The sequence below is a fragment of the Lytechinus variegatus genome, chromosome 3, assembly GCF_018143015.1.
Source record: "Lytechinus variegatus isolate NC3 chromosome 3, Lvar_3.0, whole genome shotgun sequence".
NCBI lineage: Eukaryota > Metazoa > Echinodermata > Echinoidea > Temnopleuroida > Toxopneustidae > Lytechinus > Lytechinus variegatus.
This window is the reverse complement of record NC_054742.1, coordinates 44069069-44091158: the sequence shown is the minus strand read 5'-3', so window position 1 is coordinate 44091158 and position 22090 is coordinate 44069069. Positions and strand designations below refer to the sequence as shown.

Below are 22090 nucleotides of genomic sequence, written 5' to 3'. Positions count from 1 at the left end.
CATCAAAATTGGATATGAAATATGAAAGTTATGACATTTGTAAGTTTCGCTTGATTTCACAAAACAGTTATATGTTCATCCTGGTTGGTTTGCAAATGAGACTGATGATATCACTCACTCACTATTTCTTTTGTATTTTATTATATGAAATCTGAAATATTCAAATATTTTCCTCATTTTCCTGAGAAACAAAGTTGCATTCCTCCCTAAACATATGGTATTACCATGTTTTAACATTTTATGGATCAATCAAGTGGGTCCTTAAAGGTCATGTCCACCCAAGAAAAACGTGATTTAACTCAACAGACAAAAATCAAACAAACATAACACTAAAAATTTCATCAAAATTGGATTTAAAATAAGAAAGTTATGTCATTTTTAAATTTTGCATATTTTTTGCAAAGCAATTGTTAAAATGGTAAAAAAAGATTGATTTTGTGTATCAAGATCCAAGATTTTTTGTCAGTTTATAATTATGTAGATTTTGATTGATAAGATTGACAGTACTTTTATGTCATTTAACTTAATATCAGTACTTCATATTACTAGTTTATTGAAGACCATCAAGCACTGATTTAATTTCCCATATTTATTGAAGAGCAACTGTGTTAAGCATTCACCAAATGTCTTGGATGGTTGACGCACAAACCTTGAATACATGCTTCATTGTCTTCATGATTGCAATGTCATTCTTGGATTTTTGAAGAAAAGTATATCAGTGGTGTATCGTAAGTGTTGTAAGGGGAAGATCACCCTGACAATAAGTAGATTTTTTAATAAAGCCTAAAAAATTTTGGAAAATTTTAAAATACACGTAGCGCCAATATAGAATGATTCTTTTGCCTGTTAAATGACTAGATTGTAGTAAGCCCTTGTCCTGAATGACCTCAAATATCCATGGATATTTCAAAATATGGAGAAGAGCTTTGGGGGATCAGGTACTCACAAAGTGGTAAATGTAGCTCATGCATTTAGATATGGAATGCACCATGAGTGAACAGCTCCTGCAGGGCATTCCAATTTAGGCAACTTGTAAAAATCTGTGCTGAGTCTTTTAGCACGATTCTTGCTATATGGGCACTATGCGTCTATTCCTTACAGCTTGCCCGCATTCCCCATTATTTGTCTATGATGACAGTGAGGATTCATAATGAAAAGCTGCTGTTGCTTGCACCTACATGTATGTACAAGCTATTCTATTCCATAATGCTCGATGTTTGGAAATACCAGCTTGCCTGATTTTAGTTTTATAATGTTGGGTGGTCATTTACAAGTTCTTATCAGTGCATTTTAAGATTTCAGTACAAATGGCTGTATTGTATGTATCTATAAACTGGCTTATTTATTAAGATTTGAGTCTAAAATTCAAAGTGGTACTGTTTGAATGAAGTTTGCTTTGCGCTTCATACTGAATGAATTTCATGTAGTCTAGTTGATAGTGCAACTTGAAATTATTTGATGATATTATGAAATGAAAAATAAGGATAGTCCATTTTTTTTTTAACCAAAGGTATTTGTATACTTGAAACTTGGATAGAATACTTTATGCCTGAGAGCTGGTAAATAATTCAAATTTAATATAAGATCATGGAAGAATGACGGATATGAATTTTTAGAGTTTTTAATTTTGTGACTTCACACATGGGCTGCTCTCATTTGTATAATGTGCACTATTCTTGGAACTGCCATTCTAAAATTAAAGACAAATTATTATATGCAGTCTTCTATATATTCATTCATCTAGATCTGTGAAAATGTCAGTAGATGGAATTCATGACTCGCAGCATATAGGGGGCAGCTTGCATGTGACATCAAAGAAATTGAAGTAAAAATGCATAAATCTGTTATCCGTTAATGAATGCCACCAAATCCCAATCATTAAAATGTTTTTATTTTTTCTGTTCAAAAAAGGGTGTCACAGTGATTATTCCACTTACAGTAAGATTTAACAAACTGTGGAGATGATAATGTTCATTGTTGTATTCCTAATTCAACCTTTTTGTAACATTAATATATTTTATCGTAAATGTTTTTATTATCATATTCTATATGCCATACTAAATGCATACTGGTAACAATAAGGATTAAGTATATATATCATTTCATGTCATGACAATTATCGCTGCTTTCAATCTAATATTCTTAACCTAAGATATTTCTCTTTAAAACTTCCATGGGAATAAATAATATAATTCTCATTTATGCCTTGATTTATTTGTGTGACTAGTTGATAATAGATTTAGGGGATATTGTGCAACTTCATGAATTTAATACAATTATCCAATTCAAATCATATAAATTTCAAATTGCAATTTTCAATAAAATTTATTTGTGCTTATTGTACATAACTGCACTTAGCTTGTCTCCATTGATTCATTGGTGTTCAACATGCTATTTTATCAGATACAGGTTTGTTATACCAAAGTGCTATAACATAATTCATAAAAAGGAATGTCAAACATGGCTTGCCCTGCTAAGCAGAAGCTGATATGCAATCTACATTATGATTATTAATAAAGAGACACTTGATTTTAATTGTTGGATGCATTAATATCCAGTTAACAAATTCTACACCTTCAATTTCTCATAGGATTACATATATTCGAGATCTGCTAGTAGGAAGGAGCAAGTGAATCTAAAACGTAGACCAGCTTTCACTTTTCTAATTTATCCATATTAGGATGTGTTTAATGTCAATTTTCAAATTAAAACAGCAACATGAATCGTGATTGAAAACTCAATTACAAAATACTGAATGCAAACATGATCAGCGGTGCACCATTCAGTATCGAAAATGTAAAGCCGTGTACATGTAGAGCATCTTTAAATTTGCAGCTTTAGTGCGCAGTTTGACCCATCACAAGAAAGATCAGTTCTGGCACCTGTTTGTGTAGGCTTCCACTGCGAGAGCAAATTTAAAGATGTTTCAAAACTCAATTGTGTTCAATGTCGCATTTGCGATGCTCAAAGTTGTAAAATTTGAGCTGATCGTGCTTACAATCGCGTCTTTAGATTTTCCTCGGAATCATGGTTTGAAAGACGTTTACTTTTACGCCAGGAATATGAGGACATTGAACACATCCTTTGTTTCTCATATCCACGTTTTGTAATCATGTCTTCAATCACGTTTCATGTTGCCGTTTAAATTTTGAAACCAATATTGAATATCCGTAGGGTTACCCTTAGTTCACGTAATCATCCCTATTCTACTATAAAGCCACCCCTCTAACTAACTGAAATGCAACAATTGCTATAAGAACTCAAATATAAACATATTCTTGATTTAAAGAGCGTAAAAAGTCTTGCAAAGATGGGTACAGAAGGGCAACAAGAAAGATATCCATCATAATAATAATCTGAAAAAGTGATTGGTCTAAACCCCATCAAGTGACCAAAGATAGTTGTATTCACTGTCACGAAATTGGAAAAAATGCCAGGAATCCCGAATTCTGACGTCAAAAGCTGAGAATAGTGCCCCGAGCTGTAAATAGTTCAAAAGCTATTTATGGTTTTAATCACTCTGATGGAATTTTTAACAGTGCATGCACATGCAATATCAATCACCTTTATCAAATTTTATTAATAATTTTCCACTCAAAAACAGAGATTTCTTATTTTTGTGAATCCGTTGTCTTTAATGTTTATACCAATGACAGATATGAATCTAATATATATGGCCTTCGATCAGAGGTTTTGTGAAACTATGGTCCCCTCAGTGACGCGAACGAGACCGTTTTACTTCAGGGCTGCGCCCCTCACGAAAATAGTCATATTCCAGAGTCACTTTAGGAACCTTGGTTCCAACCACCTCCTACTTTATGTACAATCATCTTCTATTGGGTCTAATAGCCACTTAGTCCAATCACCATTTTGTCTAATTTCCAGTAAGGCTATCACCATTTCTTCTCTTAGAACACACTTGGTCTAATGCCAATAAGATCATCTGGGCATTGGAGAGATATACAATTGACCATGTAATGCTTGAACCAAACAATAATTAGACCTAATTGGTAGAAGACCAAGTGGAAAATGGACTTAATAACAATATAACCCAGCTATATCTAATAATGGCATATCTTGTGTGTACAGGGCTGTGATTACACAAGTTTGTATGAAAAAAAGAATGGATTGATTTCGTTTTCCAGATAACAAATTTTGAAATATCATTTGCACAGAGAGAATCGAAAATAAGCGTAAATAGATAGAAATTAAACCTAGACCATATTTTATGTTTTATTTGGCTATGGTTATCATGTCAGGCAAAACTGCAATTACAAACTGAATGCAGACACACAGGTGAATAAGCACCAAATAAAAATTGGTCAAAATAGTATTCCAGAACTGGAATTTCCATCAATTATATATCAATGTATATATACATCAATTATACATTGTACGGAATTATATGAATATTTCTTAGTTTTGGAAGTACTCAAACAGTATACAAATAATACAGGGCCAAATAATGAACGATGTGTGAGAAGAGCCAATGGATATACCGCACCGAGGTCAGCAGGACCGAGTGCGGTATATCCATTTGGCGAGTCGAGCACAGAGTTCAGTATTTAGATCCTCTATGCACAAGAATGTGTGCATTGTTTTGTTTTATACAACCCCCTCCGCCCCCATGTTACTGAGTTGCCCCGATTGCTGTATTTGATCTAAATTCTAGATACATTGTAATTCTAGATAATTCAAGACCCTCGCACTATCTGGCACTCTGTCAGAGTGCAGGATAGTACTTTTGGTATGACGTCAGAGTGCAGGATAGTGCATTTTGGATGTAAAAGTGCAATTCGCAGAATATCATGTGATCCGATTTGGACCAATCAGATTACAGAACATTCTTGGGTGTTGCATAATACTTTCTTTGTGGTCATACAAATATTTTGTTCTTGTTGCGCACACATCACATGGTCATTAAATTATCTCAGGCAAACGCCCCTCCTTAATGCATTAGGTTAATCATCCTGGTACTATTTTGTCATGGTATTAATATAATCAAAAATGCATTTGTAATTAATAATCAGTAAACATTGAACAAAATGCACTGAAACAGAATGTTTCCTTGAAAATATTATATAACATGATTTATTTACTACAATGGAATGTATACATGTTTACACATAGTACATTATTTTGTACTCATCTCATTTAAACAAAATATTGCATATCCCATCTGGGAAACATATCTGTGTATGTTTATTCTAAATTACAATTGTATTGAATGTAATAACAAATCAATGTATAGAGTGTCTTCAGTACCTCACTTAGACACAACTGAAAATTATTATACAACAAAATAATACACCCTGTATTAACGGCACGCATGATTGGCACTCAGCAAAAATGGAAAAGGGAAAATTGGGGGCAAAAATATGAGGCAAAAGCAGGATTTTTTGTATGAAAAGTAGCATCCCTTATTTACTTTGTCAAAATTGAGGTGCTGAAGTGCCCATTGCATCTGTACTGCATTGCTGCACCCCTTTATAAACCCAGATATGGACACTATATTCAGAACCCGGTTTCTAAAACATTGTGAAATTTGTGTGTTTCATGATAAATACATGTGTGCGAGTTGCACTTTTGACGTCACTTTAGAGAGAGATTTGAAGACGAGAGTGATCAACACATTATGCTTATCACAGTTTCTCTTTCAAAGTGATTATCAAACGCTACAGTTGTCTTAGGATCACACAGACAGTTCTACTGATTAATCCTTATTCTTCCCTGTGCTTTTACTTCATCTTCCAATTGATCAGTTCTTTAATTTTTCAACTCTTACTCCCAGCCCATGCTTTCCTGTATGTCCAAGGGAAAAGTTTGGTGACCCCAATACTCCTCATGACAAAGAGCGATGTTGGTGCATTTATTATGAAGTGCACAAATTCTATTTCTATATAATCATTCAATCAGAAGGCATGGATTCATTGGTTTAAAACAAATGCCAAGTGTGTTATTTTGATAGACATTTAAGAAAATTATGTACATATACATGGAGTACACTATCTCTTTTCACATCATCAGAGGAAGACAGAAGTCATTATTCTAACAAAGGAAATAAATACATGTTACATTCTTTATATTCATGAGATAATAGTTCACATTTATTACACATCTGCTAACTCCTCTGTATTTGATGGAGTTTCTCAAATTTTCAAGTTTCAAGGCTAAAACTGATGAACTCCGAGCATATGCTGAAATGATGGATATCAAAACATGCAAACTGCTAACAATCAGGCTTCATATATTGGACTGTCAAGGTCTCGTAGATTAAGACAAAGTTAAAATGGCTGCAAACCCCGTTCCCGGTAGCTTGATACAAAAGCCAAGTGAGAACAAATAAAGAATATTTTTTCAGGCTTTGTCTGCAAACTTAGACAAACTGTGTAATACAATTGATGATGTAGAAAGAGTGTCTGGAATGGAACTTAAAATACAATTTTAAAGGAGGATTAGGACATTTGCAACATAAATTTTAAGATTAGAAACGCAGTGTGGAAGCAAAGGCAGAAAAGTCGGCCATAGGTGGCCTTAAACAGCAAAAAGGTGATCTGGTCAAAAGGAACAAAAGAAACCATGTAGGCCTGTATGGAAGATATTCACAGTTGATAACAAAGAAGAAGGCAAAAACTATAGCTGCCATGATACTGGCAATATTAAGTTGTGCAAAGACAAAAATAATGACTGCTCAACCCTGTCATAAATATGGAATTCACAAACTGCTTGCGAGAATGGATAGGACAAAATTTGTGACATCCCCCTTCCACCCCTATTTTAAAAAATCTTGGTGCCGCCACTATGAGTCATTGTTGATGAATTCACCCTTATCTGTAAATGTTACAAAGATATCACTGAAATTACAAATGCACTTTTACATACATGCCATTAAGAAGATGGGTTCTCTAAAAATTGTCCACAAAAATTCTGAAGTCTATTTCAACAAACAGGATAATACAAATATAGCCATACATTATGTCCGTACAAAAATAAATCTAAATATCTTCTGGGCTCTGTTTCACCAAATAAGTTATCGCTGGCAAGTCAGTAGTGACTGTTATAAGCTCCTAAAATCATGCAGTATAATTGGCTGAGAGCAGATACATCATGAGCTTCTATCACTTTTTTACAATGATAACATTTTTCATGAAACAGGGCCCTGTTCCTTAGCCTACATCAATGACCATTCTCTTGTAACTCTGCTGATAATGCACCATTGCTGAAGCTGCTGCCATCGCTCTTCATCTTCTTGACGATGTCGTATTTCAGTTTGAGCTGATTTCGGTACTGGGTGTAGGCAATGTCTAGTTTGGTCTGGAGTGAGGCCATGACAGCACAGGCTTCCACGGCTAAAGGGCAATACAGAACAAAGATTTATTGATGGAATTCATACAGATTGTATGACAATTTTCTTAATAATGAAAATCGCTCCTTGAAAATATGCAGAATAAGACCAAATCTGCAATTAAACCAGGTGATAACATCAATGGTATTGATAACAGCTAGAATGAATGCTATCTGAATCTGATTCCCTACCTATCCTCTTACCCAGGGGTAGTCATCTGAACACTGTCTTATTTCAGTATTTACCTATTCTCAAAGATTATATGAAAAAATTGGTATTCTCTACTATTAATTAAAATATGGCAATTATGCGTGCAATAACATTCAGTACGTACAAGACAAGATCAGCACCATTATTCAGGGATCTTTAAGATACTTGATATTTTCCAACTGTAAAGATAACCTATTTGGAGAATTTTGTTATCATCTACATTGGAATTTTGTTATTCATATATATATATCTTTCATATGTAAATACTCTTTTCTTGTTAAATTGTTATATAGGCATTGTTTATACATCACAGAGTATACTTAATAGATTCACGATTGTTCATTCTTAACTAATAAGTTAAGAAACATAATCTGCCTAAACTACAGGGAGCGAGACTTGATTAGCATTCATGCTATTTTCTAGTTCCTATTATCCTTGCTTTTCTTTGTATTTGTAACTGATTGGCTGTAAACTGAAAAATGGTTATTATCACATTGGATAAAATAATTTCATTCATTCAAGTCATAACTTACGTCATAAAATCTGTTTCCTTACTTACCCTCTACAAAGTTCTGCTGCCCATGTCTAAGGGGTTGAGGAACTAGGACACCAAACCAGAGAAGGGGATCGGTAGGTGTTCTCTGCATGGTGGTGGTGGGCCCAGTAGGTGGCTCTTCAACCGACGTTGACAATTGATCCATTCCAGCTGTAAGGGTTTCCACCCCATCTGAGGGACTAGATGATAAGGGTCTTCTTCTTCTGATAGCTTTTGAATGATGACAAACAAAACAATCCAAAATCATTAATGATAATACATATAACTTTATATAGCACTTAAGATGCTGCTTTATATTATGAGACGATGTCACTAGCACTATACAGACATATCATCATTGTGATTGGTGGAAGTGATAAGCAATTTTTATTTAATAATCAAAATGATCTTTGACCTTAACAAAGTGATCACTGAGATCAATCAGATACAATAAAAGCCATTTCCAATCCAGAAATCAACCAAATTAAAATGTGATCTGTCAATAAGTTTTATGTTGATTAGAAAATACTTCATTTCAAGTAACTTCTTACCCTTCCAGTTCTGACGTAGTGAGTAGTGTCACCAATATAATTACATTGTGGCTTCCATAGACATATAAATTCCAGAATAAAGTTGATCAGGAATTTTTACTTAAATAATTGCGCAAACAAGATATCTCAAGACTTTTATGACCTTTCAACTCTGACCTTGTAAACTTAAAATCTACCCAGAGAGAGCACTGTCACTTTCATATATGGAAACATAAACTAATTTGAAGTTGATCTGTGAAGTAGTTTTTGTTTTGTTATTCTGACAAGGAGTGGTTTTCAACAGGATAGACAAACTACTGACATGTCTGTCTCTGCTAAAAACAAATAAATATCATAATGGGAATAAATTTGATAAGTCTAAGTGATTGAAGTTTGCCTATTCCAGATCCAGGACCTTGCAAATATCATATGAAATGCTATACTTAATTTGTGCAATATGGAAACATTGATATACCTGTATTATCCTCATTAGACTGGTTTACTCCTGAGTCATTTCCTTCCAGTGACTTCCTCTCCGACCTCTTCATTGCTTTGGTTCTACAAACCTCAAATGAATGACAGTCACCCTCGTCTCTATCAAAACACATTCAAATCAAATGACAGAAATGACATTACAAAATTACTCTTTTTTTTAATCTTTGAATATGCTGCATACATGTATGCTCCTTGTTTACTTGAAATATCATTCATATGTAAACCAAAAGGAACATTCATTAGTTTGAAAAATAATCTTGAAATGGTTAATAACATTTAAGCAAACAATTCACTCAAGATAACTATTTTCCCTCTGATCATAGTCTTTAACCAAGAAATAAAAAGGGGAGTCTTTAAACAATTTGAATGATGTCGTGTGTAACGGATATCTTGACATACGCCCACGTCATCGCCAAATCATTAATACTCAACTTCCAATCCTTTAAAATAATGACATCTGCGACCTTTGACCTTATGATCTCAAAATTAAACAAGCTCATCAGCACACCCATATGCGTACATTACCCAAGTTTGAAGTTGATCCCTTAACTGTTTATGCAATTGTGAGAACAAGACATTTCAATGAATACAATTATTTCTGCAGCCTTTGACCTTATGATCTCAAGATCCAATAACTATTCTCACATATATGCTTAAAAAAAATGATGTTTGAATAAAACAAATAAATCAATTTTAAATATATCATTTGAATTCTAAAATACATAAAAAATATCAAGAACATACATTTTGAGGCAAAGGGTATTGGGATGTTATGCTTAATATGAAAATCTACAAACAATTTTTTTTTATCGAATCCATGATCATTGCGGTCAAGTACAACCCAGCATGAAAAAAAATTGTTTCATCTGAGATCAACAACTCAAAAACAGAAAGTAATCTAAATAAAAAATAACCCCCAATATTTCTTCCAGTTTTCTTAAAAATGTAGATAATACAAAAAATAATTACCTGGTAACAACATGTGCAAGAGCACACATTGATGTGGAATCATATTGAAGAGAACTTACAGCCCTGTTTCCCATGGAAAATCGAGCCTTGGATAAATTCAGGAAGCCCTGAAGGAAAATCAGGAGTTAAGGAAAATCAGTTTAGGAATAACAAAACTTATGATACAAAAGCATTTCATAAAATCAGACTTTTTGACTATTTCATAAGACCTTTGCAAACGTAAGTACAATTAAAGGCTACTCAAAACATGTGGAACACCCCTGGTAATTGGTGACACTTATATGAAAGTTTTATGCAATTTTAGGGACATAAACTTTTCAAATTATCTTGAATTAAAAATTTACCCTTGGTTAATTTTTTTTAAATTGATGCAACATGGTCAAAGATCATTGACCGTAATAACCCAGACCTTTGTGACGTTGATCAGGAGAAGTTCTGATACTCATGCTGCATGATCAGCAACAGTCGTCATAACGTGGAATTTTCATGGAATAGGTCCATATACTTATGTTATGATAACATTGAAAAAACCCTTTAAGATATTATGTTGATGATATTGCCACCACCACACAGCCGTCTGAAAATCAAATGCAGGTCCAATGCAAGATTTTGATTCGGGTTTACATGTATCCACACTCCACAGTAATTTTCAACTTTTTGAAATGTATAGTTTATGCATTGACCCAGAGAGCAGTGGTTTATGACTATTTAATAATAATAATAATATAGGGTATTTCTATTGCGCACATATCCACCTTGTTAGGTGCTCAAGGCGCTCCTATATTACCCGGCTAAGCTAGGCGTTCATAGCGCACACAGCTTTTTAAGGAATTACTTCCTACCGGTACCCATTTACCTCACCTGGGTTGAGTGCAGCACATTGTGGATCAGTTTCTTGCTGAAGGAAATTACGCCATGGCTGGGATTCGAACCCACGACCTTCTGTTTCAAAGTCCGAAGACTAATCCACTGGGCCACAACGCTCCACATCACATTTAAAGTCTTACTTGAAATATGGTAAGTCTCATATATTGATTTTTTTTCTTGATTTATCACAAGAATGCAAGTTTTACGCATCCAAACTCTGTGAACTTTGAACTTAACCCCATTGCCCTAATATTGAATTTTCAAAAAAGTATGTTTTCTATTGCATACATGGGCCATATTTGAATATGATTCCTGAAAAGGTTTTTTGATCATTAATGTATGTGACCTCTAAACTTGTTGTCCAAATAACTAATCAGATTGTCATTCCTATATATCATTAAAACAATTTTATGAGGAGAGTAAACAGATTGGATGGACATACATTCCAAAAACACAATATACAATGCCTGTGGCTACTGCCTATGGTGGGCAATGTACAGAAGAAAAATTATGTCAAATTCTACATCTCAAATGAATATTTGTAATTTTGTACTCACCTTTTGTATAAAATGGGAGAGTGCAGATTAGTCAAATCATCCTTATACTTTACATGTAACAAAAATGGAATAAAATGTTTGCTCAGAAGTAATTTGCGCCAGAAAAAAGACTGAAAGTTTGATATGAATGAACATACATTGTACATGTACATGTATATGCATTCTTCATGATGGTGTCACTGATTTTCTACCTAAATTAACAAATCAATCAATCAATCACAATGAAAGACATTGGACCTCATATGAAACCTACCTCTTTAATAAACTTTTCAAATCTTCTTCTTTGCTCTTGGAGTTCTTCTAAGATCTGAAAGTAGCTTACAGCAAGCTCATCCAACTCTTCACACACCTTGCTCAAAGACATTTTGGTATATATCTGCAGACAATAGAGCACAAGGGAAATAAAAAAAATAGACTAAATAGATTCTAGATTAGAATGAGACCTCTTTACGTGTAAAATTAGGCAGCTTGCAGAAAGTTGTTAGTTACAAATTTGATTTTGAAAATGTGTTTCCTGTGAAATTCCCATTCCCTCCCCCTCCCAAAACCTCATGAGCACTGCATGTTGTATGGTGAGCCTGCACATCATTACAGTACGTCGAACCCTCATTTGAGAGACTGCCACTTCTCATCCACCTACTGCAGTTTTATACCCATTTAAAAAAACTCTTCACACATGTGTGCTTACTCTCCAGAGCCAGGGATTGCATCCCATTCACGTGCGTGTACCACAAAAAAAAACCCAGAAATTTTCGCCCCCAAGATTTCTACTTTCCTTCTTAAAGATCTAGCCCAGAATCATGTAAATGGGATTCAACTTCATTTCATTCATTTATACAATGTTGATTTCATTTGTAAACAAAAAACAAGAAAAATATTTCAAGAATATTTTGCTGATGTTTACGTTGCAAGCTTGTTCTCTTTGTTCTTCTCCAAGCTACGAGACACATACATGTATCCTCTTGCAGCTTGGCAAAGAACAAAGAAAACAAGATGGTGACATAAACATCAGCAAGTTTTTTCCCCGTCTTCTTCGATTGCCGTCAGCGCAGCTACAGCTGAGCATACGAACATGCCAGCCAATTTGCTGACGACTGTTCGCTCAGCTGTAGCTGAGGGCGATCGAAGAACCTGGCTGATCCCGATCTGTTTGTCATCAAAACTTGCTATTTTCTGAAATATCTTTCATAAAGGTGGTAAGCTGATTGTATTTGATATAAATTCATCTTTATTATTTCTTCCTTTTTCCCCAGCCGAAAGGCAAAATTTAGGAGTAGATTTCTTGATCTAACGTTAGATCTAATGGAGGAGGGTGCAAGGCAAAAGCGCACCAAAATGTTACTCCTAGTACCAATGAGTAGCCATGCCAGGAGGCTCCTAAATCATTTACTAACATGTGCTGAGTTACTCTCAACAGAGCCAACGGATTGTGTCCCATTCATAGACCTTATCACAAATAGCATTTGTCACGTGAGGGCGTATGTCACCGTAAAGGATCACAGAAATGAAAAGGGAGCAAACGCAGAATTGGCTTTCGGGAAGCCATACAACGGCATATGTTTTGTGTAGTGTCACTCAAAAAATCCAGGCTTTTTTAAAGGTCTGATTTCTTCGTATTGAAATTATTTTGGATACTTGAATGTGGATTTATAGAACAATCTTTGTACCATGATTGCACAGTGAAAGTATGAACTCAATGCTCAACGTATTTTCCAAGTTTTCTGGGGCTGAATTTGGGAAGATTTTGTGAGAAATGTTGAGCATGGTGATTGCGGGTCAATGCCGCCGATCGACTTGGGAAAGAACACGTCGCGATCCGAAGAAAGTCTGAGGCTATTTTTCCATTAAAGAATATTGATGAGAATCATAATGTAGACATTAATATATATTTTATCTCCATAATTAGTAAATTTAGCTATTTCTTATTTTGGGGGAAATATAGTCCTTTGCAAATTGGGCTTTTGAGTTTGATCAAACAAAATATTGAGGGGGGTGGGGGGGTGTGAGACTCGAGGATTGAGCGGCCGGAGAGACCAAATATAAAGTATAAATATAAGCTATATATATTCATATTAAGAAATACATAGAAATAGGTATATGACACGCAGAATAAAGATTTAATAAATCACTGAATTTAAAACATTTTATGACGCCGTGTACATGTATGTATATTCTTCATGGTCTCCCTCTAACCTCTCTGTAATTTTATTTTGTCTGAAAATTAAGGAGCTGACGGATATTTGATTCATCTTAATGATGCATATTCTATTGTTTTAATAAAACAAATGTTATTTCAAAATTTGCATCAATTAATTTCATCACATTCAGTACTCTCTCACATATCACCTTCCTCATTTCATTTTTTTTACTTATTTTTCTCTAATTTTACTTTCATCTATTCTCATATTTTTTTAAAAATTCATTATTATAAAATCTTGGGACAAGGCCATTAATACAGCTTCAGAATGTCCGACAATGATCCTGAATAACATAATTATGTATCCGTGGAGAGAAAAAGAAAACATAGTTCCGTAAATATCTGAATAAAATCATGATATGATTATTTATGAAACATGTATTCTTGATAATCAATTGATATGTTACTAAAATATACAACTAGAATAAAGAAATCAAATCTACTGCAGAGTTTGTTTTATTGATCATCATTATCCTTGGAATGCCGGGACCAGTTTCCTCCACTGCCTTGCTGACATATACACTGTCCCTGGGCCGAGAGTGCCCGCAGTCCGTGCATACAAGAGCGCACTTAGCAGTCACAGCTGCTCAGCTCAGAATATGCAGACAGTGCACAAAAATGAAACAAAATTGCACATCTTCATAAAATCTGTGGTAATTCTTGAAGTTATAGACAGCACAACTATCTCTGCCACCCATAATTAAGAAAAAAGATGTTAAACTCTGGAGCAATATGGCGGGCGTTTACTGGAAGTTAGGAAAATGTTGGCTGCGGGCACTGGTTCACTACAAGCATCTTGCCTGTGGGGAAACTACAGGACTATGACTATGACAAATCGCACAATTTGCGTGCTGTCGCCAAGCGGAAGACAAAGAAATCAAGATGGCAACGTAAACACGGCCGTAAGCTCTTCCCATCTTTTCATAACAAATCTCTTGTTTTTTTAATGAATTCTGCTTTAAAAATGAAATCAATATCGCAGAAATGTTGGAAATGAAGTTGGACCCCATGTACATGTTTTAGGGCTAGATCTTTTAGAGGGAAAGTAGAATTCTCTGGAGCGAAAGTTTCTGGTTTTGTACCCGTATGTGGGGAAATATAGGTGGGGGTCCCAGGCGTTAGTGGGGAGTGACCATACATATGGCAGTGAGTCCAAACTTCGCGTGTGTTCATACTTGGCGGACGGTCATTATCTAAAAAAATAGCTAATATCCTTAAAATCTGACATCACCAACGTGAAAAGCGACCTAAAATTACCCTTAGGTAAAAGTTTCTTTAGGACGAGTTCAGTATTCATGAAAATATTGGCAAAAGATTTGTCACCGCTAGCGCCTCTTCTGAAGAAATCAACAAGCATCACGATATCACCATTTTGCAAGCAGAAATCATCAAAAATGTGTGTTAAATTTGGTACTAATCGATTTTATAGCATTTTGCCATCAATCTGATATAAATATTTCACCTTTTGAGCTTGAATTTTTGTTCATATCTCCACAAAAGCTTTGGTGCGCGAAGTTAGGTCACACTCTTTCCAAACGGTTTTCCAGCACAGCCCGCATTCGCCGATCAGAATAGAATTTTTAGATCGCGATAACGGCGAAACCCCTTGACCTACTTTACATTTTGTCTATGATTTTATAGTGTACGATCTTGCCGTCAATGTGGTAACTATTTTTTTAATTGGTTTTGTATAAATTGTGATTATTTTTGAAAAAAATTGAGCCCAATGAATAATTTTAAAAAGTGCGCGAAGTTTGGACGCCCCATCATACAGTATATGACTTTCCAAAACGCCCCAGGCTAGCACTCATTCAATGAACAAGGTTATATCTCTATGTGTGGCAAAATAAGGGTGGCAATGTTTGGCTTATTTTCTCTTTTTCTTTGGGGCAAATGCTTGATTTTTTTTACACTGACAGTTTTCACTACACCTATTATTCATACTACTTGGCTCTTATTTCAATTTGATTCTTTAAATCATTTTTTTCTTAATTAAAAATAGAGATAAAAAAATGAAAATTTTCTTGCCATATTACTTTCCACCAATAGAGGGCGTACACAAAAATATGCCCAAAATTCAAGTTTTTGAGCGCTCTGGTGAATACAAAAATTATTCCCAAGTTACTAATGAAAAATAAATTGCAACTGTATGAAAATTAGTAATTTTGGTCACAAAAGTGATATTTTAATGATTTTTTGAAGTGTGTGCTCTGTACAACATTGGCATACCATAGTCCTACCTGTAGATTCACCACAGGCAGGATGGTAGCAGTGAATCACTCACACAACATGCGAGGTTAGTAATACTAACCTCGCACAACGCATGTGGTTTCATAGTGGACTTTGACGTTTTCATTCATCACACGAATGTGAGGGAATAAAAAACGCCAAACGTTTCAGTATTTCTCCACTAATGATTTCTTTTTAATAGTTTTAGTTTTTTAAAAAAAAATGAATTGGAAATTATTTATAAAACTGTTTTTATCGCTTACCTCCAAGTCTCAACCAGGATACTCCGTTCAATCCGTCCTTAATACTGCGGTGGAAAGTACGCAAACAACAATCGAAAAGCAATTTTTCGTATCGAACATTCTCAATTCAAGTCGTCAGCGCGTAATAGGAAATTGTACCAAAAATCAACAGGTTGCATCTCATGTATATACTTATCGGTAAAGTACGCCATCTTTTGACAAGATGATGATGAAAGTGGATTGAACGAGCAAGAAAATAATGCTGATCGCCTAGAATGCAGCTAGCTTGCAACACCGTAAACAAAGGTACGGTAGGCACTTAAGAACCAAGTTTGAAAGGACACTCGTAAAATTATGTCACTCTCGCGATGAATATTCATTAGATCCTGGTCGTGCGTGTTCAATACAAACTCTCTGCATGCATGCACTCGGTGTGTATTGAACACGCACGACCACGATCTAATGAATATTCATCGGCGAGAGTGACATAATTTTACGAGTATCCTTTCAAACTTGGTTCTTAAGTGCCTACCGGCTTGGTGAATAATATCGCGCGCCCTCTTTAGGCAAAAGTTGATATCAACGCTGATCAAGAGGCATCTACGTGAAGATCACGAAAAATGCTCTTATTTTATTAAAACAAACAACAAAGAGAATTCAACAAACGATCCATATGGTTCGGTAAGTGTTATAGAAAAATTATAATTCATAGCTATGATGTAAAGTCATAGTTATTTTAGTAAAAATGGTGTGAAAGATTCGCGTGCACCAGGTGCATATGAATCCTTCACACATGAGACGATTTGAAACCATGAGTGGCAGTGAATAAGTTTGCAGGCTAGGTAGAAGGAGAGAACTTTTCATTTTTGAGGTTCGAGTTTGTGCCCAGATGTCAGGAAACTACCACTCGTTACTTTTTTTAGACCTTATCCATCACTCTAGGCGACACCGCAATACTTACCCGTGTTAAGAAACTGGGACTCCACTCAAGCGCATTTGGGCCGCCCTAGCTTAGAACTAAGCTTTGTTTCACGAAAAATTGAATATTCTTATAATTCAATAAATGTTACTAATTACATTAGTACTGTTAAATCGGTACTCACCGGTTCTTTTCTTGAATTTTCTGGAAATTTCCCACGATTCTGGCTGCAATTCTGCGATAAATTCTGTCGCCATAGACAGCTACACATGCAACTTTATTTATAAATGGAGCGCCCCTTACGAGAGTCGCTAATGCCGCGGAAAAATTGTTAGGCATTTTGGCCTGTGGTCAAGGCGTTCTTCTGTTCTATTTTTTTTTATAGGTATGAGATCGAAATCACAGCGACTATTCACACTGTTCCATAATGATTCCGAAAGGAGGTGCAACACCCCCCACCCACATGGGCGCAAATCCCAGGGGGACACTTCCCCCTAACCCAAAATAGTAGGGGGCACATTATCAAATGTCCCCCTACTATTTTTGTTCTTTTATATATGATGGAAAGAAATAGGCCTACATCATTTAAATCGAAGTAAAACATGTATTTTGGACGAGACGACCTTCTTTTTTTTGTTAGTTTGCTTTTGTTGTTTTTTTGCCTGTTTTCCAGCCCCTGGTCCCCTACCTTAGATTTCCGCCCTTGCCTCCCACTACTCTTGATATTGTTTGCGAATCTGTTTTGTAAATTAAAGGGGAATTTCACCCTGATAAAAAGATGATGAAAATATGAGAAAAATCATTTCAAAATATCGATGAAGGTGTTATTTGACAAAAAATGGAGTTGATAGAATTTAGAATGCTTGATTTATTGTGACGTCTATAACGAGCAGTTGCTCTATCCTAAATATAAAATGCCCAAATTTCCCATTTTTAATGGTCCGTAACGACCCACTTTTTTTCTTTTTGATAACAAGTATGAAGTTATCTATTGATATACTAAATGTACCATAAAAATCATTATCATGTATTTCTTGACATTTCATTTACTTTTTTACCATAATAATAGCTGCTTGCAAAGGCCTACGCCGTTACAAAAAAAAATCTTACCTTTAAAAAAAATTGGTGGGGGATGGATTTTCCTCGAACGCATACCAATTTTTTATTTTTTTCTGCTATTTTCATAATAAACTTTAAATGAATTCAACTTTGCACTACTTAATTTTTTCAAAGACAAAATAACAAAATTACATCTCGTCATCATCATCATCACCACTATCATTATCATCACCATCATCACCACAACCGTCACCACAACCATCATCATCACCAAGATAATTTTCATCATCATCATTGCCATCATCATCTTTCTTTTTTTTTCCTTTATTTTTTCCCCATCCCTTCTTCTTTTTTTTCTTCCAATATTCCTCCTTTTTTTTAGAGCGGCACACCGTCACGCTCCCTCACTGATTATCCGCCTCTATATGCTTGGTGTTGTATAAATTGGCGGATACCTCATAAAATGAAATAAAAGAGAAAATAAGGAAAGGGAAAAAGTAAGAAGAAAAAAAGAAAGCCAAACAATGAGACAAAACAATGTCAAAATTTCGTAATAAAGTCTTCTACGTCAGTTTAATAATGATGTTTTCATTGAAATGAGAACAAAAAAAGAATTGAAACCATAGGCGGCGGAAGCGGGGGGGGGGGGGACGGGATCCCCCCTACGGTCCCCCCCCTAAATTTGTTGTTGATGACATTTTTTTTTTTTTTGCTTGTCAAAATTTTTTGGGTTGTCCCCTTCTAAAATTTGGGGCTTCCGCCGCCAATGATTGAAACAATGAGGTAAAAAGGACTACATCATAGTGTAAAGAAATAGAGGGAAGCTCCGAGACAATAAAAAGGTTGAAAAAGAAAAAATATGAAAACACAAAGCTCTCACAACATGAGCATAATAACAAATTGGGAATAAGCGAGGACAAGTAGCTGAGGGACCCCCCGGCCCCCCAACTCTCTCTCTCTAGTTATCTATCTATCCGACTCGATTATATAAGAGAAGAATTTACTAATCAAAATATTACGAGCAAAAAGCACGAGCTGATATTTTTTATAAATATTCAAAACTGATAGAGAGATGCAATCGAATTATTCGATTGCGACAAAATTGATGATCTGAGAATTTAGTGTTTTTAGGAATTCATTAAAAGCATAAAGTTGATGAACATTAAAATATGGCAGGCGCAACGCATGAGCTAAAGCTTTATAGGCCTACACCGATAAAAAATTGGACATTTTAAGTATTTTTGGTAATCATGAAAAAGATTGATATTTTATGAAAGAAAGCTCAAATCCCGAGGAGGAATATTTTTATGAATTGACTTTAAAAAAACTGTGGTAAGCCCCATTTAATATTTGATTATAAGTCGAATAAAACAGTAAAAGCTGAAAAACGTTCGCGTGATATTCGGCAAGCCCCCTCCCCCACCAAAAAATAACTAGAAAAGGGAAAGTCTTTTTGTCCACGTGATATTTGGCAACCCCCCCCCCAAAAAAAAAAATAAATAAAAAATAAAAAAAAGTTTTTAACTATAATAATGATCGAAGGTTATTTTGTCTCGCGTAGAACTGGACAAATGAAAAAAAAGATTGTCACTAAAAAAATGAAGATAATTTTGACCCACGTAAAATTTGGCGAGCCCCCCCCCCCAAAAAAAAAGGTTTTAACAAGCAAAAAAAGGCTAAAAAGAGAAAGAAGAGACAAGAATATGAATGAAATATCCCCATTACAAATAATGCTGTGATCATCATAAGGGAGGGGTCACATAACTAGTATGAACAACGTATTTAATTCCAAAATATTTACTATAAATCTCAATAGGGGGATCGGGCAGAAATGCTCACCCCACCCCCCCCCCATCCGCCACTGATTCCAATCAATAATGACATTTATCTGCAATACTGATACTTTGAAATCAAGATACTGAAGAGTGATACGCTTTACATAAATTATGAACGTCTGACAAAAAGATAATCTACCGATCACCTGACCGATCAGCTGACCAGTTCGCGTATCACTTCGGAGTTGATCACTCGTCGCAGCTGTGTGGAACGCTCACCGAAAATCAACAAAAAGGGCCTGAAATGTAAGTTTAATAGTAATTCATTTTAATTTCAACTCATTTTTTTAAGAAACAAATGTCTTCCCACCAAATGAAAGTCATATCGCATAACTCCAATTCGTATTAAGGCGTACATTTACCAAAGTCTTGGGTTTGAAATCAGAACTGAATTGTCTAACCCATAATTTGGGTAATGTCGCCTATGAGGTCCATACATGTAATGTTTGGACCTCATTGGTACTAGGAGTGCTTATCCATATAATCATGGTTAGTGCATAATTTCTATTTTCACAATTCATTTGGAGAAATATTTAGACCATAAATCATGCTAGTCCCGTGAGTATGGTCAAATGCACGGTAAGCCCCTGGGCTTCCGCCCGCTGCGCGGGCGGGAGCTCCCTGGCCTGGGTTATGCATATATGCAATCAGCAGTGCCAGTGCCGATATTTATAACCAGCATGAAATTGAATGAATGGGACTATTAAACTGAGTGAATGAATCGTTAGACTTCTTAAATGCTTACCACCACTCCAAATCACATCCAATAATCCAGGGCAGTGGTTCTATACTAGCAGGACCTGGGCTATGTAGGCTAGTGTACCCGGAGCCTGAAACTGCTCAGACGTTGTTGGATTTAAGATAAATATTGACCAGTGGCTGTACCAGATGATGGTTTAACTACGGTAGCTTCAAAGCGGGCCGCTCTTCTGCCATCTGATTCTCTCAGCGCAGCCAGGTCGAGCGCTTGCATGCTCAGCGCAGCTAATAATGAGCTCAAAGCTCAATTATCCCGGTCCGTGTGCTGCTACCCCAGTCCCTCCCCCTGATGATCATCCAATCCTCCCTTTAAATATATAATTTCATGTCATGAAATACAAAATGAGTGATGAATATAACTTTCCTTGATATGTCCGATATTGATCAAATTTTCTGCGTTTTGTTTGTCTGAATTTTTAATTATCTGTTTAAATCTTTCAGCTGGCAAGCCTGGCATCTCGTGGGATGCTCACACACACACACAAAAAAAAAATGGGATATATGCTTCTCGGAGTCGAGTCAGGCATGTCACCATAACTTAAAGCCAATTGGAAATGCAGACCAATTAGGTTCTATCTGGACATCGGGGGACTTACTCAGCTCCCTCTTCCACTGTTTGTGCTGGCATTGTTGTATTGACTAAAATATTTTAATGGGGCACAAAATGACATTGGGAAAGTTTCTAAAAAGTCACAAGTGAGCGAAGAGGGTGAAGAAATGGAAAGTATACTTTCTTATTTTTTTGTTAAAAGTTTATATCCGTGTTAGAAGACAATAATTTATATTTTAATCCTATTTTCTTTCTTTTGTTCTGCGTAATTTTCTTCACAACCCCCTCCCTCTTTGTTTATAATTTATTCATTTACATGTACTTATTATTTAGTTAGTTATTTATTTTAGGCCCGAATCAATATAGCGTGCTACTCCTGACTCCTGGTGCTGCCCAAACCCGGGGGGGGGGGCACTTACATTGACGAGTGGATACCATGCACGACCAAAAACACGTAAAAGGATGTCTTTTTCACGATAGTGCACGTTACGTACGTAACGTGATAAGGGTGTAAAAAACACAAAAGGGTATCTATTTCGCCAGGAAAAGTACGTGTTTAGGGTCGAATTTGCGGGGATGATAAAACAAAATTAAAATGTTTTATAAAGGATGTCCTTTTTGCCCCAACACTTCGTGTTTAGAGTCCGATTTGCGCGAGGTGTAGAAGATGGGGTCGTACTAAACCAAATAAGGTAAAGCCGACGACCGAAGGACCCGTAACAATAAAACATTCTTTAAGTTGTTTAGGGGTTCATTTCAGGGAATGTTTGCCAAGAGTATCGTTTTGTTTCC

The 22090-nt window shown here is 35.5% G+C and overlaps 1 protein-coding gene across 2 annotated transcripts; it reads right to left on the bottom strand.

Moving 5' to 3' along the window:
* Nucleotides 1–5411: 5411 nt before the first annotated feature.
* LOC121411118 (coiled-coil domain-containing protein 115-like) lies at nucleotides 5412–20896 on the bottom strand. Of its 2 annotated transcripts, none has more exons than XM_041603643.1 (6): nucleotides 20741–20896; nucleotides 11762–11884; nucleotides 10085–10191; nucleotides 9096–9214; nucleotides 8115–8321; nucleotides 5412–7349 (listed from the first exon to the last, which is right to left on the bottom strand). In XM_041603643.1, the coding sequence occupies exons 2-6, from the start codon at nucleotides 11870–11872 to the stop codon at nucleotides 7177–7179; spliced, it is 717 nt and encodes a 238-aa protein (XP_041459577.1). In that variant the 5' UTR covers nucleotides 11873–11884; nucleotides 20741–20896; the 3' UTR covers nucleotides 5412–7176. The 2 variants fall into 2 exon arrangements, with proteins under 2 accessions (XP_041459577.1, XP_041459576.1); XM_041603642.1 differs by having other exon boundaries at nucleotides 20735–20895.
* Between the last annotated feature and the right edge of the window lie 1194 nt (nucleotides 20897–22090).